The 15,329-nt window shown below is 33.8% G+C and overlaps 1 protein-coding gene across 6 annotated transcripts in view; it reads right to left on the reverse strand.

Moving 5' to 3' along the window:
- LOC129798703 (filamin-A) overlaps positions 1 to 15,329 on the reverse strand; it is a 99,319-nt gene that overhangs the window by 50,211 nt on the left and 33,779 nt on the right. For 3 of the 6 annotated variants that reach the window (XM_055841989.1, XM_055841998.1, XM_055842014.1), the window contains 6 exons: positions 14,651 to 15,131; positions 14,467 to 14,481; positions 9,521 to 10,101; positions 8,622 to 9,425; positions 3,116 to 3,502; positions 2,438 to 3,007 (listed from right to left, as the gene is read on the reverse strand). In XM_055841989.1, coding sequence (XP_055697964.1) covers positions 2,438 to 3,007; positions 3,116 to 3,502; positions 8,622 to 9,425; positions 9,521 to 10,101; positions 14,467 to 14,481; positions 14,651 to 15,131 — 2,838 coding nt within the window. The remainder of the gene's footprint in view (positions 1 to 2,437; positions 3,008 to 3,115; positions 3,503 to 8,621; positions 9,426 to 9,520; positions 10,102 to 14,466; positions 14,482 to 14,650; positions 15,132 to 15,329) is intronic. The other 3 variants (XM_055842006.1, XM_055842024.1, XM_055842033.1) reach the window with 3 other exon arrangements.

The following is a 15,329-nucleotide window of genomic DNA, read 5'->3' on the forward strand; positions in this document are numbered from 1 at the left end:
CTTCTTTGTCAACCTTACACTGTGCACTGTGTATTCACATGATACAACTTCTAAAATTGTCAAATTTAATGAAACTTTCATTGGTAAATTGTTCAATCACAACAAAAACATCTAATAATGGCTGTAAAGATGACAACTGAGCGCGCTGAGCGCAATTTTCCAGGAAAAAAAAGTGTCGATTCGAGGAACAGATGAAAGAAAACGTACTTGTTTGCAAAAAAATAATTTAATTTCAATATTCCTTGCCGAAACAATTAAAAAACTGTATTGATAGTGAAATTAGAGTCATTGAATATTCATTTTTTAATTAACACAGATTTATAAATCATTTTAATCAAACATAAATCCTCATATTCTTGCTGACAAATTCTCGCGTGAACTATTAAGCAAGTGATGAATGGTGGATTTTTTGCTAAGACTCTGATACAGTGATTCAATAAATTTGGTGAACAATAGCAATTTTGTATGAAATCCGACGAGAAAATTAGTTCTGTAGATTAAATATAAACTAACGTGAAGCATCTTACTAAAGAAAATTACTAAAATACAGTGAATAATTTTCAAAAGTACATTTTAGGGTTCCGATACGCGGGACAACCTTCCGATCCAAGGAACACTGACGATCGCTGGTACATTTACCTTATTTCGAAAAAATTATTGCATTTTATTTCATATAAAAAATTATTGTTTTCCAAAAGTTGTTCATTTTTGAAAAATCAAAAGTTTGTTGCCTCATTTGAAAAGTTACTCAAAGAGGTCAAAAACATGTAACTAACTTAAAATAAACCGACCATATTTTGAGTTTATGTCATTTGAGAGGCCAATGGTGCGTTTGGACATTTCTAAAGTTGTATATGATCAATACATGTGTTTAAAAGTGATAATAAATAACAAGAAATAATCTGTTTTTTGATAATTCATAAAGTAGGTTAAAATGGCGTGTTAGACGGAGTTAAAAGGTGGGAAATCATCCAGAGATACTGCCGGAATGAATCTGCGTCGTTAATTGCCAAATTTTATAGAAAATCACTAAAGGTTATACATAAAATATTCAAATATTATATTAATGAGGTACGAGTACATCTGAAAAACGCTACTGACAGACCTAGGGTATCGACTCAGAGTATTGTAAGTATTGTAAGTATCTCTGACAGTGACCCAATGATGTCTGCTTCATAAATTAAAAGATAGTTGGTTACTGAAGGAACACAGGTCCCTACAGTTACAAAAACGAGCTCATATTGAAAGAAAATGGTAAGAATGTTTGGGTGGCTCTCAATATTCCATTGGAAAGCAAGATCAATCTGAATAAAAAGTTGTAAATTTACTTGAATAAACAAGTAAAACTACAATATTTTATCCAGATTAAACTAGCTAACTAATGGAATATTGAGAGCCACCCAAACATTCTTACCATTTTCTTTCAAAATGTGCTGGTTTTTGTAACTGTAGGGACCTGTGTTCCTTCAGTAACCAACTATCTTTTAATTTATGAAGCAGACATCATTGGGTCACTATCAGAGATACTTACAATCAGGGGGCAAACAACTGACCAAAATTTCATGTCGTAGAATCAATATTCACAAAATATTCACAATTTTATATGGGAAGAAGAAAATATTCGAATATTTCCCTAAATTCGCGATATTCGCGATATTCAGGAAATATTCGCAATATTCGCAATATTCAGGAATATTCACGATATTTGCAATATTCAAGAATTATTCGTGATATTCGCAATATTCAGGAATTATTCGCGATACTCGCGATATTCACGATATTTATTAAATATTCGCAATATTCACGAAAAAATGCCGATATTCGCAATATTCACGTTGGTAGATGTTCTAGACTCGCGAGTTGTTTTCCCCTTGCTTACAATGCTGTTATCACCCCTCTGAGTCGATACCCTATTATTTCCTATTATTTATCATCATTTCTATATACATATATTTACCATTGACAACTTTAAAAATGTACAAACCCACCATTTGCCTCTCAAATGACATAAACCCAAAATGTAACCGGTTTACATTAAGTTGGTTGCATGTTTTGATCATTTCAAATTAGTTTTTTTTTTAGATGAGGCAACAAACTTTTGATTTTTCAAAAATGACTAACTTTTTGGAAAACAATTATTTTTGATATGAAATAAAATTAATTTTTTTTTTTGAAAAATATGAATAATATCTACTGATTACAGGGAACTCATCTGCAAAAAGCAAAATTTGTAAAAGTTTTTTTTTCTATAATTTTTTTTCACTCGATTTCTCAAACATGCATTAGGCAACAAACTATTGACACCCACTGTACAACATCGAAACAACAGAGAATCAAACAACTCCAAAAGCAAATTTAGGGGGTAAAATGGCACTAACACTAAGGAGAAAATCTAGGGAAAAAAAACATCCATCAAGTCCTCTGCACTCCAGTTTACCGTGAGGTTGAATCCCAATTCCCGACACCTTTATCTTATTGAGATTTGGCTGGGGTACAATGATGGCTTGAAAAGGTGATCCTCGAATATGTTGATCATTGAACGTGATATTGACAGAGTAATCGCCAATTTCTGTTGGCAAATATGCCACATTGCACGTCCCATCTCCATTGTCCCGACAATTGATCGCAGCTTCACATGGACCCTCCACAGTAACACCCAATCCACCCTGTCCAGCACCTCTTGTATCAATCATAAATTCAGCCGGTTGTCCAACAATTCCCCGTTCAAGCCCTGGACCACTCGCAGTCACCTTCTTCGAGTCACTGCCCGAGAGGCACTGGAGATGGAAGGGATGGGCAGTTATGGGTGTTCCTCCAAAACTCACACTCAACAGATATTCGCCAAGTTGAGTTGGTGTAAAATTCACAAGAAATCCCTCAGCTGTTGGTATCACATGAGCCTTTACACGACTCCCTGAAGGACTTGTGATTGTAACAGCGAGATCAGCTCGCCCAATACCCTCAGACAAAATCACTCGAAACTGCTGAAGGCTATTGACCGGAGCAGCTAATGATCGTGGTCAGATTAACCAATAATTTTACCAAATCTCTCGAAATCCAACTAATCAATTCCTCTTTACAATAATAATAAATCATAATTCCCTTTGATACTCACTTGGTTCTAATCCATCCACTTTGATCTTAGACACATCCACGGCTTTGCTGACAAAGACTTTTGGTGACAGGGGTACTTTGAGACCTCCATAAGTCAAATTGGTGGTGTATGAGCCTGTGAGGGGTGGTGTAACTTCAACTGCATAGGTATTGTCTTCATTATCAAGAATTCTCACTGGAACATCCATCTTTGTTTCATCGTGAATGATATTAACTTTGAGATCACCATCTCCAGCAGCACGAGCATCTACATTGAAGTGAGTGGGAACATTGGGTTTCACTCCAGGTTCCAACCATGGTCCCATCACTTCCACCTTACTGGGATCCAGAGGATCATTCACATACACGCGATATGGAGAATTTGGTGTAGCAACTGATCCATAATTCACTGGAAGTAAATTATTGGTATAAGGAAATAATATAATCGGTATAATCCTTCACAAGAGAAACAAGGGGTCCCTCATGGGGCAAAATATGCCAAGGTGAAAACTTCAAATTTCTGTTCCAGAGGTTCCAGAATAAAAAACAACCAAGGCTTCATTGATAGCCTTAATGAGTTTACTTAACCGACTGAACCCTTTAACTCTTTCCGGACCGCAGCATATGCTGCAAGACAATTTCACCATTTTTTAATCGAAAATATCTAAGCTCAGGAATTAACTGAGGTCCTACAAAAAATATATTACATTTGGACATCCTTATAGTTTGTAATCATCCACAAGAATCGGATTTTTATCAACTCTGAATAATTAAAAAACATTGTTTTTCATAGAATATTCATATGCTTCTTTGGGTACTCAGAGTCCCAAAAGAGACGAAAGAGTTAAGGACGATTGGAACACCGGTGTCCCATGAAGAAAATAATTTTTCCTGACTACCTAAAGTTATTTTTTCCTTAGGTTTTAACGTAATTGCATAGCAGAACGTTGAAGGAATCTACAATATTTTTTGCAAGTCTCCATCCATTTGATATGTAGTAAATATTGAAGCTCAAAAATGGCGAATTTTTAAATTCTAAAATTTATAATTGATTTTAAACGAATAAACTAGTCGTCTGGAAAATTTTGCGCTTTTTTTACCTTTAAGGACGATTGGGTTATATATGACCCATAGTTTTCCAGGACTCCTAGGGATGGGAAAATTTCTTTACGGATGGAGGGATGGGAAAATTTCTTTTCTTTAAAATTTCTTCTTTTAATCTCTTAAAAATCTTTTAAGAGATTTACGGTTCTCTTATTTTGGCTAAAATATCGAGGGAAACTTGATTTCGTTGAATTTCGCTTAGTGGAAAGCCTCTCGTCCTTAAAGGGATATAGTAAATTTTTAAGCTCAAAAATTACGAATTTTTAAATTCTCATAATGATAAATAATTTTATTTATTTTTTATACTTCCAATTTTTATTAAGCAAAAACGTTTTGGAAAAAGAAACTACAATACTCAAACATAATGTTTTTCATTAGAGTGAAAATTATCATAGATTGGTATTGTCAGAAAAATTACTTAAACTTTTAGGCTATTTTTGTCCCTATCGCTCATAGAGGTAAAAAAGGAACAGATAATCCTAACCGGCTTATGTAGGTGAGATTCTTAACGTGAGCTAGCTCGGAGTGCATGCAAATTCGATTTAGAGCTGAAGTTGGGAGACGCCATTCAGTTATCTTGAATCAAATTCGTGAAATTATGCAAATTTTGTATTTAAACCAAAATATCAAGGATTTGGATGAACTGGCAGAAAAGTGATATATGGGTGAAATGTGGACCAGAATGTTCTCTATAATTTTCCCATAGAACATGATCTCATCGATTACTCAGAAGCCAAGATAAGCGAGGTTTTTTGTTTCTTAACTCGTTTTTTCATCCAGAGTGCCCCAAGTAGTCATTTGTTGAACTTCAACTATATCAAAGAATTGTTGTATTTTGTGGGACTTTCCATTTAAAACCCTATTTTAAGTGTCTTGGTGGAGTAGAGGCAGTCAAATTGGAATCTGAGTGATTTCAAAGCGTTATTATGGGAAAAATCATTTTTTTCACACTTAAACGGCAAAATCGGAGTGATAGCGTAGTCTGAGCGGAAAATGATGTATGGACGAAATGTAGACACAAATGTGTTCTACAATTGTGTCGAAGTAATCATCAAAATCGGTTCAGCGACAGTCGAGATAATTGAGGTTATGTGATATTGAAATTGGTTTTTCGACTGTGGCGCCCCTGGTGTTGGTCCCACGAAGTTCAAATATTCTAGAAAGTTGTAGCATTTGGTGAGATCTTTCGTTTAAGCCCTCATTCATCAAAAATCGGTCACATAGAACCGGACATATGATTTTTTGAATTTTGTGAACTTTGACCCCTCATACCTCCGGTTCTGTTTTAACCACAGCGCGCATACGCACCATTTTGGAAACGTCCTAGACTGGACTACAACATACTAAAATTTCATTAACTTGCACAATGCCGTTTTTGAGAAAAGTGACTTTGAATTTCGATGAATTTTGACGCTATCACAGCGCCACCTGTGGTGACTTTTTGAACTTCCGCCTGAAAGTGCTCATCGAGACGAAACCAAAAAGGTAAAATTTATGTCGCTATGTTAATTAGAACCGGAGATAGAGGCCGGTCAATGTTCGAACTTTGACCCCTTATAGCTCGGGTCAGGGGTTTTAGATCGACTTAAGGTTTTTTTTGTTTGATAGGTATAATCAACGGCTACAACATACTAAAATTTCAGCCCGATTGCATAAGGAATTTTTGAGTTATTTAACTTATAAGATTTGAAAATTTTCTTTTTAATAATAGCGCCCCTAGCGGTGGTTTTATGAACTTGCGATGTTAGAAGAGGAAGTGGCATTTCACGAGAGCTTTCCAAAAAGCCCTCATTTTTTAAATTCTGACAATTAGAACCGGAGTTATGGCCATTTTAAGAAATTTTTTTTGGACCCTTATAGCTCGGGTCAGGGGGGTCGGGGGACCTTAAGTTTGGTATTGATGGAAAGCTCTAAGGCCCAGCTATAACATACTAAAATTTGAGCCCGCTCGATGCCATAGGGGCGGAGCTATTGAGAAAACAAAAAAAGGGGGGTCTTCAAAATGGCGGAAGGAGGGGTGGGGGGTGGGGGGTCAATGCACCAAGTTGCAATTTTCACCCGATATATAACCTTTGCCGAAAACCGCAAGTCGATATCTTTTTTAGTTTAGGAGCTATTAAGCTCCAAAGAGCGGCCGGCCGGCCGGCCGGCCGGGAACGTAAAATAGCCACATATATATTCGTGATCAGGAAGTGGCGAAACACATTTTGGCCAAATTTGAGGTCGATCGGACGACATGAAATTTTGTTAGGATTATAGTAGGTGAGATTGTTAAGAATCTCACCTAATATTATGATCAAACTGTAATAGTGTTAATTTTTGATCATGTGACAAAAAATACCATAAAGTTGTGTATTTTTTTACACTATAATAATGTGAAAAACTGTAATCATACTATAATAGTGGTATTTTTTTGAAATTGTCAAACAGTTTTAAATCACAAAACATTGTTGTACTATTAACTAAAAGTATTTGATAAAATACTTTTATCAAAAACAACCACTTGAGATAAAAAGTGGCAGAAGATCTAAGAAAAAAATGTAGAAAAGTCTCCAATGAATGACTCTAGTTCACTTTTTCCCATCAGAAAAAAAATCATGCTCAAAATACTTTGAGAAAAATTATTTGAAAAATATTATTTTATTAGGCAACAGACATAATCTTCAACAAGGTCGTTGAGAGGTATATTTCTCATTAAAATTACACCAATTAAAAATCTTTTTACGGCTTTTGCCGGTTTACGAAAACATAAAATAGCTGTTTGTCACATTTTTTACTCAGATTCCCCAGATTCCTCTACTTATTTTCTTTTTCCTTTTAGCAGTACTGCATTTACTTCAGTATTACAAAAACTGAGTATTCCTCCTAAACTGAATTCTGACTGAGTGAGAGATTGAAAAGCTTATTCATCTAAAATATGGTGCTATTCCAATGAAAAATCAAAAGGGAAAATGTTTCTCCTGAACATATCTTTAGCACATGACTGTTCTCAAGTGCTTCTGCATTATCGACTTTTCTTTGTATTAGTTCCTATCACGACTATTTTCTCCAGTTCTCACCGTATTCTAAAACCACCAAACAGTCGTGACATGAACCAATACAAAGAAAAAGTACATTATGTAGAAGGAATTCAGAACAGTAAAAGTTAAAAAAAATAATGTTAATTTTTCATTGGAATAGCACCATTATTCTTCACAACTTTGAGATAAAGAACGATTTTAAGGCTCAATTCAATACTGAAAATCAAAAATAAAAGTTTTCCTAATACCATCTAAAGTCATGTTTTGCTATAAACTGTCAGAAAAACCTCTAAACCACGATTTTTGACTCTCTTTTTCTTAAATGTTAAGGTGGTGTTCCAATGAAAAATGAACATGTTTTTTAGCACTTTACTGTTCTAGAATGCTTCTACACAATCGATTCTTCTTTGTATTGGTCCCTATCACGACTATTTGGTATAGTTTTATAACACGATGACTGGGGAAAACAGTTGAGACAGAAACTAACAAGGGGAAAAGTAGATAATGCAGAACCACTTGAGAACAGTAAAGTGCTCAAAAAAACAACATGTTCATTTTTCATTAGAATGGGACCATAAACCATTCCGATACTATACGATTTTGAATAATTTACGTTTACGCAATTTAATGCAAATATCTGTTAAAAAAAAGCTTTTTTTTTAGTAGTTTTAGTTCTTCAATGACGTGGGAAGCTGAACAAAGGCAGAAATACATTTTATGGCACTTTTCTTTGTACGCTTACATACGGAAATTTTGATACCGCTTCAATTTTGATAATATTTTTCCTTTTAATCTTTCCTAATTTGAATTCTGGTTGACAAATTCTTTTATTAAATAATTACTCTATGCGAATTTATGAAGTTTTTGTAATGAATTAACGTAAAATATTAAATTCTGTGAACATTAAGACGTGTATTTCTTTGAAGCTCTCCCCGGTGATAGGGAGACTTTGGCCTCTGAAGATAACTTTGTCGTAAGTTTTTCTTTAATTTTAGCACTTAAGGATGATCTTCCCTGATTCTACACTGAGAAAAAAAGGGTGCGATTAACATTTGTTCCTCAGAAATTTAACACTTTTTAGGTGTAAAAATATATCAACATTTTCTAATGTTGATTTTACACCTTATTGAGGGTAAAATCAACATGAAAAAGGGTACCTTTAACCCCTAATACACCTAAAAAGGGTAATATTTACACAGATTTTTGATCTTCAGGGTAAAATTAACATTTCCGGAATATTATTTTAACTTTTTCGGATTTCTCTTCAGTGTGTCTACCATGTCCGATCAGCTGAAAAAACATCTGAAAAAAATGACGACTAACGAGGTAGCAAAGTCACCTCCGCAGGCCAAAGTCACCCGGATACCGATATACATTCTGCTAAAAATTGTAAATTATTCTTACCTTCGACAGTGTGAGGCAAATTGGATTTAGGCGTATAAGTGCATAGTTTCGTTCCATCAGGCTTATCATGCACCGCCACATGAACTGGAGTACCATTGGAATCTTGTGCCTTTACTTCAAGTGGCGCTGATCCTGCCTTTCGTGCATCTACTGTGAATTCCGTGGGTTGATTAGTCACCACACCATTAGCCTGAAGTCCTGGTCCGAAGGATTTCACAAAGTTAGGATGGAAGTCCGATTGTGGGATAATTTGAGCAATATGTGGACTCTTGGGAATATCTTCAGAGTCACACAGAATATGCACTGCATATTCTCCAGGAGCTGTCGGATGGTACTTCACTAAAGCCGATCCATCACCATTGTCCGTGCAGTCAATCTCTGCCTGAGAAGGTCCTGCTACACTGAAACCCAGTGCTCCAGTCTCCCCATTTGTTTCCACCACAAATGCCGCTGGATACCCAACAATTCCGCCCGTGAGTCCCGGACCATAGGCAACAATTGTTGATTCCTTATGTGGACCCACCATTACTTCGAAGGGTGATTTGGGAATCTCCTGCCCATTGAATGTCACCATGACGACATAGCGACCCTCCTTCTTGGGCAGATAGACAGCCTCGTAGGTTGTTGGATTGACTTTTTTGATGGTGATATTTTCATTGACCCCACCCGGACCAATAATCCTCACCTCGGGATTACCTTCACCTGCACCTTCAGTGTAAATCTTAAAATCACCCACATCCCCCACTCTAACACCTGTCGGTTGAAGTCCACGTCCACTGGCACGTACCTTCCTTGCATCAGACACTGCAACAGAAGTCATGACATGACATCAAACAAAATATGCCGTGATGATGATGATGAATGTCTTTTTCTCATGAATCTGTCTGCGCATCACTCACCTGGTGCAACACGAACGCCAAAGGGACTATTTTTAATGGCTTTGCCAGCATAGAATATATTGACAGAATGGAGACCAACATGGCTAGACATATATTCACATCTCCATACATCCGGAGATGTTTGCCTGACTTTGGCCGGAACTGTTGTCTTATGCCCAGCCGGATCGAGAATTATCACTTCAGGCACCCCACGTCCGGCATCCTTGGTGAAAATGTCAAAGAATGTCGGCCGATTGACACTAACTCCATCAGCCTGCAAACCAGGACCACTAGCTGTGACTTTTGATGCATCTCCTGCATGACCCTCCACACGCACTTCATACGGACTCTTGGGAATATCTCGACCGGAATATTTGACATAGACCTTGTGAGGTCCCTCCACTTTAGGCACATAAGACACTGAATATGTGAGATTTTTGTCATTATTGTACCGACAGTCTGCCTTCTCAGAGGCACCATTGGGTGCCACAACAGTCACATCCACCACACCCTTGCCAGCTGAGAAGGTCTCCACAGTGAAATTGGCCGGAGCACCAACTACAGGTCCGACTGGTTCAATTCCTGGACCATAAGCACGAACCCTAGAAAAATTGATATAAGCACCTGTTCTAGTTATGATTGTCCCATCAATTACAATGGGTCAAAAAAAAGGATGAAGACAGTTTCAGGAACGAATATATTCATACAATTCCATTTTCATGACAAACAAATAAGGAAAAACGGACTTTTAATATTAATAAGCAGAATCTACCATAAAAATGTTTACAGTAAAAAAAAATGTGTAAAATTTTACTACTATAATAGTGCAAAATCGACCATTTTAGTTGTTTAATTTAAAAATGTTTAAAAAATGCACAACATTTTGGTAATATATTGTCTCGTGGTGATTGAAAATTAACACTATTATACTTGAAAAATTTTCAACAATGTTGTTTAATTTGAAAAGGTGTTTAATTTTAACACTATAATAGTGTGAAATCGGATAAATTAATTCAGAGGTGTGCAAGAACCGTTAAAAACCGAATAAACGTCAAAATTAATTTGTTCTGGTAGCGTTTTGACCATTGACGTACATATGTTTTATTTGACGTTTATTCGGTTTAACGGTTCTTGCACGCCTCTGATTAATTATTTAATTGCGATCTGTGTAAAATTTCTCACTGTTATAATCATAAAATTTTTTCAACAATGTTTTGTGATTTAAAACTGTTTAACAAATTCTAAAATTACCACTATTATAGTATGATTACAGTTTTTCACATTATTATAGTGTGATCACAATTTTTAACACTATTATAGTGTGAAGCCTTGTGTATTTCAACCAAATTTGTTGAATTTTTAAACAAAAGTTGTGTAAAAATTAATGAATTTCCAATTAAGACATATACTTCAGTCGAGATGCTTTTCATTGGGCAAGTCATATGGAACATCAAATATTTATATGCATAATAAGTATATCGTGAAGATCCGAGCATCAGATATAATTATCTCGCATTAGGGAGGATCCCGAGTACAGGAAAAACCAATAAAAATGTCTAAAAAGGCAAAAAATCAAAATCTTCGAAATGAAAATTCAACAATAAACAGAATTAACCAATTTTTTAATTTATACCTAAAAATTCAACAATTTTTAAATTCAACTATTCCAAATTCAACTATAATAGTCTTAATTTTTTCTACTGTGTAATACACTGTTTAGAAATTATTCATTCTTTATAATAAAATATAGCGGGAATCACTATAATTATGACAGAATGTACCAGAAATATGGTAAAAGATGAACTACGTATAGGGTAAATTAAGCTAATTCAAAACCTGTTCCAAATGGAAACTTTTCGCTACTCCAAATGGAAACATCATTTTTTCCATGATAAATACAGTTAGTTAATTTTGCTGCGAATAAAGCGAAAATCCATTCATATTCACAAATATTAATTTATAAATTTCTCAGAAAAATTAAAAGTGTACCTTTTCACCATCGAATTTTTCATCGATCGACCATGTTTTTCAATGAAAAACACAATAAGGTGACTGTTGTTTATTCGTTTTGTTTAACATTTATGTCATATTTCTGGCAGAGTTTTGTGAAATTAAATACTAATCTTTATTGTTAACGGTACGTGAAGTTTTCAAATGAAATAATTACAATTTTCGTGAACAAAAAGGGTTTTCCTGAAGTGTCTGCAAATGCTTCAATAAGAAACCCCGGAAGTATGATTTTTTGGAGAGTTTTCTTATTGTTTTAGATGAGAAATGAGAAAAGACCAGGAATAAATCCAGCGCTCAAGAGCAACTCAACAAGGTTTTGGAAGCCTTTCGTCGCGGTTTCACTTACTCTGTCTCCAATTAGAAACTTTGCCTTGTCTCCATTTGGATTAATTCATTTCCAATAGAAACATTTTACACTCGCTTATTTTTCTTGTATTTAAGAAGTTTTCAAATTATATTTAAATAATTTTCACTAAACAGTAACATTCTAGAAGAGTCAAGGAGCAAATTTATGTAATTCTCTTCAGAAAAAATATGAACTTAATGTGTTGAATCTTCTGTCAAAGTTAAAGCGTCTGGAAATGGTTTTGAATTAGGATATTTACCGTAAAATGATATTTGGATAAACTTTACCAAAACTATAATAATAAAATTCCAATTTAATTTTTTTAATTTTTAGTATTTTTTATAAAATTTACTTACAAAAAATAATGAGAGATTTGATTTTTTAAAGTAATAACGTTTATAATACTAATACTTATATTTCCGACGTTGGAATTTTAGAAAATGATTAGTAAGGTCATATAATTTTCTATTGCATGAAAAATATTTAGTTTTCAGTATATTGAAAAAATATTTAAACTTAATAATTCATATCAAAAGATAATAAAATAAATTACGAATATGACAAGCTATCACCTTAAAAATTATAGAACTGTAAATTGCAATTAAAAAATCAATTAAAATTATTCAATTTAATTAAGATGAAATACTTTTCGCAAGAGGAATTTTTATGCAAATAAAAAAAACTATATTACAGTTTTTAATATCGAATATTTTGTGAATATTGAAATAAACAAAATAATAAAAGCAAGAATGAAATTCTTCTCGAGTTTTTGGTAAGTCCACTATACTTTATATCTCCTTTAATACACTAAGAAAAAATGTAGAGTTGAAACAACTCTATAGCTGAGTTGAATTAACTCAAAGAATATCGATGTAATTGTTACTCTTTTTCGTTGTAAATTTTAGTAAATAGAGTTGAAACAACACTTCGCGCGAGTTGAATTAATTCGTCGGATATCGATGTAATTATTACTCTTTTTCGATGTAAAATTTCATCTTGACTGAAGTATATGCTTAAGCGTAAGTGTTTTCGTTTTAATAATATAATTCAGTCAAGAAGATTTTTGTGTGACAAAGTTCATATGCAACATCAACTAGAAAAATGCCTAACTGTGTTATCACACTTGCACATTAAAATTTTAATATAATTCACATTAATTGTCGCTGGTGAGAGTCCAAATGTGTGATTGAATCATTTTATATTCAAAATTTGAACTATTTGTTGATAAAAAGGTAGACTTGGTCCGCAAAATTTGATATAAATTGATTTATAGCATTAATGCGAAAAATTAATGCGATTTTCTCTTTAATTTTTTAATGTGAAAAATATTTATACTTTAGGTAAATTTAAACTTATTTTTGCAGGCCAAGTCCACTTCTTTATTAATAAATTGAAAAACCCCAAATATTAAGTGACTCAAAGACACAAATAACATATTTGGACGCTCACAAGCGACAATTAATGTGAATCACGTTAAAATTTTAATGTGTAAGTGTGATAACGCCGTAAAAGTGTTTCATAAAGACATGTGCATGAATCATACGTGATATTTCGCTCGGAACATAGAGAACTTGAGATCAAGAAAATATTGATAAAGAAAAAAATAAAATAAAAAGACATAAAATTTTCAAAATCTATCCATTTTGGGATTTGAAAGAGTTATATTAACTCAAAAAAAGATTTTTTTTTAACTCTTGAAACGAGTTATTTTAACTCTTAAACGAGTTATTTTCAATCTTAAAAAGAATTATTTACACTCTTTTGTCATGTAAATTTTAGGATAAAAAAGTTAAAACACCTCTTCTGTATATTACACCTAAATAGAAGTAAAATCAACACTAAATATAGTTAATCGGAAATCACTACGAAAAAGAGTTAATTCAACACCGATTCGAGTAAGTTTTAGTCGATTATTTTTCTGAGTATACATTTATGGTAAATTCTATCATATTTTTAGTAAATTGCTATGTTTCTTGGTGTTGAAAAATCTTTACGCATTTCTGTTTTAATTTGAAGATTGAATTTTAAAATAAAAAATATCCAATTTTATGAAATAATCAGTTATACATTTTTCCCTATAAAAAAAATAAACTCTGAAGTTAAATTCATTCTCAAACTGTCTTCATATATTTAAGACTCACTGTAAGTTATTAATTTCTTATCGATATCAACATTAAATACTCATTCATTTCAAATACTGCAATTATCAACAAACTATTAACTAAAACAAAAAAAAAAGAAAAACTAACACACATTGAACTAGTGTTTTGTTGTTTCTCTCTTTTCTCTCTCTTTCTTTACTTTGGTAAAATGTACTTCTTTTCCTATGCAGCAAATTTTAATTTTCTTTGCTTTTAAGATGAACTGTGAAGAAAAGCCAATTAGTTTGAAATACAGCAACAAATATAAATTACAGCTTCAATAGCGTGTTGAAAGAGAACATGTGAACACTGAGATAAAAGCACGATTAGAGTGTGTATAGAGAGAAAGGAGTTGATTAGAACAAAAATCGCTTTTTGCTATAAAGAATTTGTGGCCAAAGCAAATTCACGGTATTTTTTTTTTTGGTTTGTCTGATTTTGCTTCTTCCTCAGAGGCATTCCTCACTTACCGAGGTGGTGGAATGCTGTATTGAAATCACAGAGAAATTTACCAAAATAAAAAAGAATATTAATTCTTCCAGTAGACATTCCTCATTTTCAACTATCACAGTAAAATTAGATAAAGGGATGATATCAAAGTGAAGGAGATAAAGTTGCATTGATAGAGAGGTAGACAAAATAATTTACACTCACCTATTGGGATTTGTCTTGGGACGAAGGGGAGCACCAGATTTTAGCTTGGCATTGGGATACTGAGACAAGTATGTCATCATGGATTGTTCATCAACCTTGGGATTGACAATCTCCTCCGGACGTATCAATTGGCGAACATTGAGCCAATCATCAGCAAGTCCCATGGCCTCTGATGCATTCTGGGCAGCATCTTTGGGATCCCACATCTCCCAATCTGGACACAATCCCGGTGCCACAGCATCAACAAGAGCACCAACAGCCTTCCCATCATTCCAATCAGTCGTGAAGTTCCCAATAGGCAAGTCTGGAATCTTACTCTGAATCCATCCCATAAGACGTTGTTTAGGTGTTGGACCACTGCCATTGAGCTGACTGTCATCCTCACCCTCCCACATTGGCATTGAGATGGAATAGTGAAGAATAAGTGTCCATATCAGACCAAGAATCAACTTCAACTTGCAATCAACAATATCCGTTGAATCTACAAAGGAAAATGTATGCAAAAAAAAACGAGTTTAAACAAACGCAAAAGTGTATTAAAATTAGTAATTTTATTTATTTATTTTTTTGTTCACGTACGTACAGGGCAAAAAATAAAAATAAAAAGGAGCTCAGTTCAATTTTCCAAACAAGATACACAGCTCAATGTTTAAAATTGTTCAACAAGTTATTACTTATA

The sequence above is a fragment of the Phlebotomus papatasi genome, chromosome 1 (genome assembly GCF_024763615.1).
Source record: "Phlebotomus papatasi isolate M1 chromosome 1, Ppap_2.1, whole genome shotgun sequence".
Taxonomy (NCBI): Eukaryota; Metazoa; Arthropoda; class Insecta; order Diptera; family Psychodidae; genus Phlebotomus; species Phlebotomus papatasi.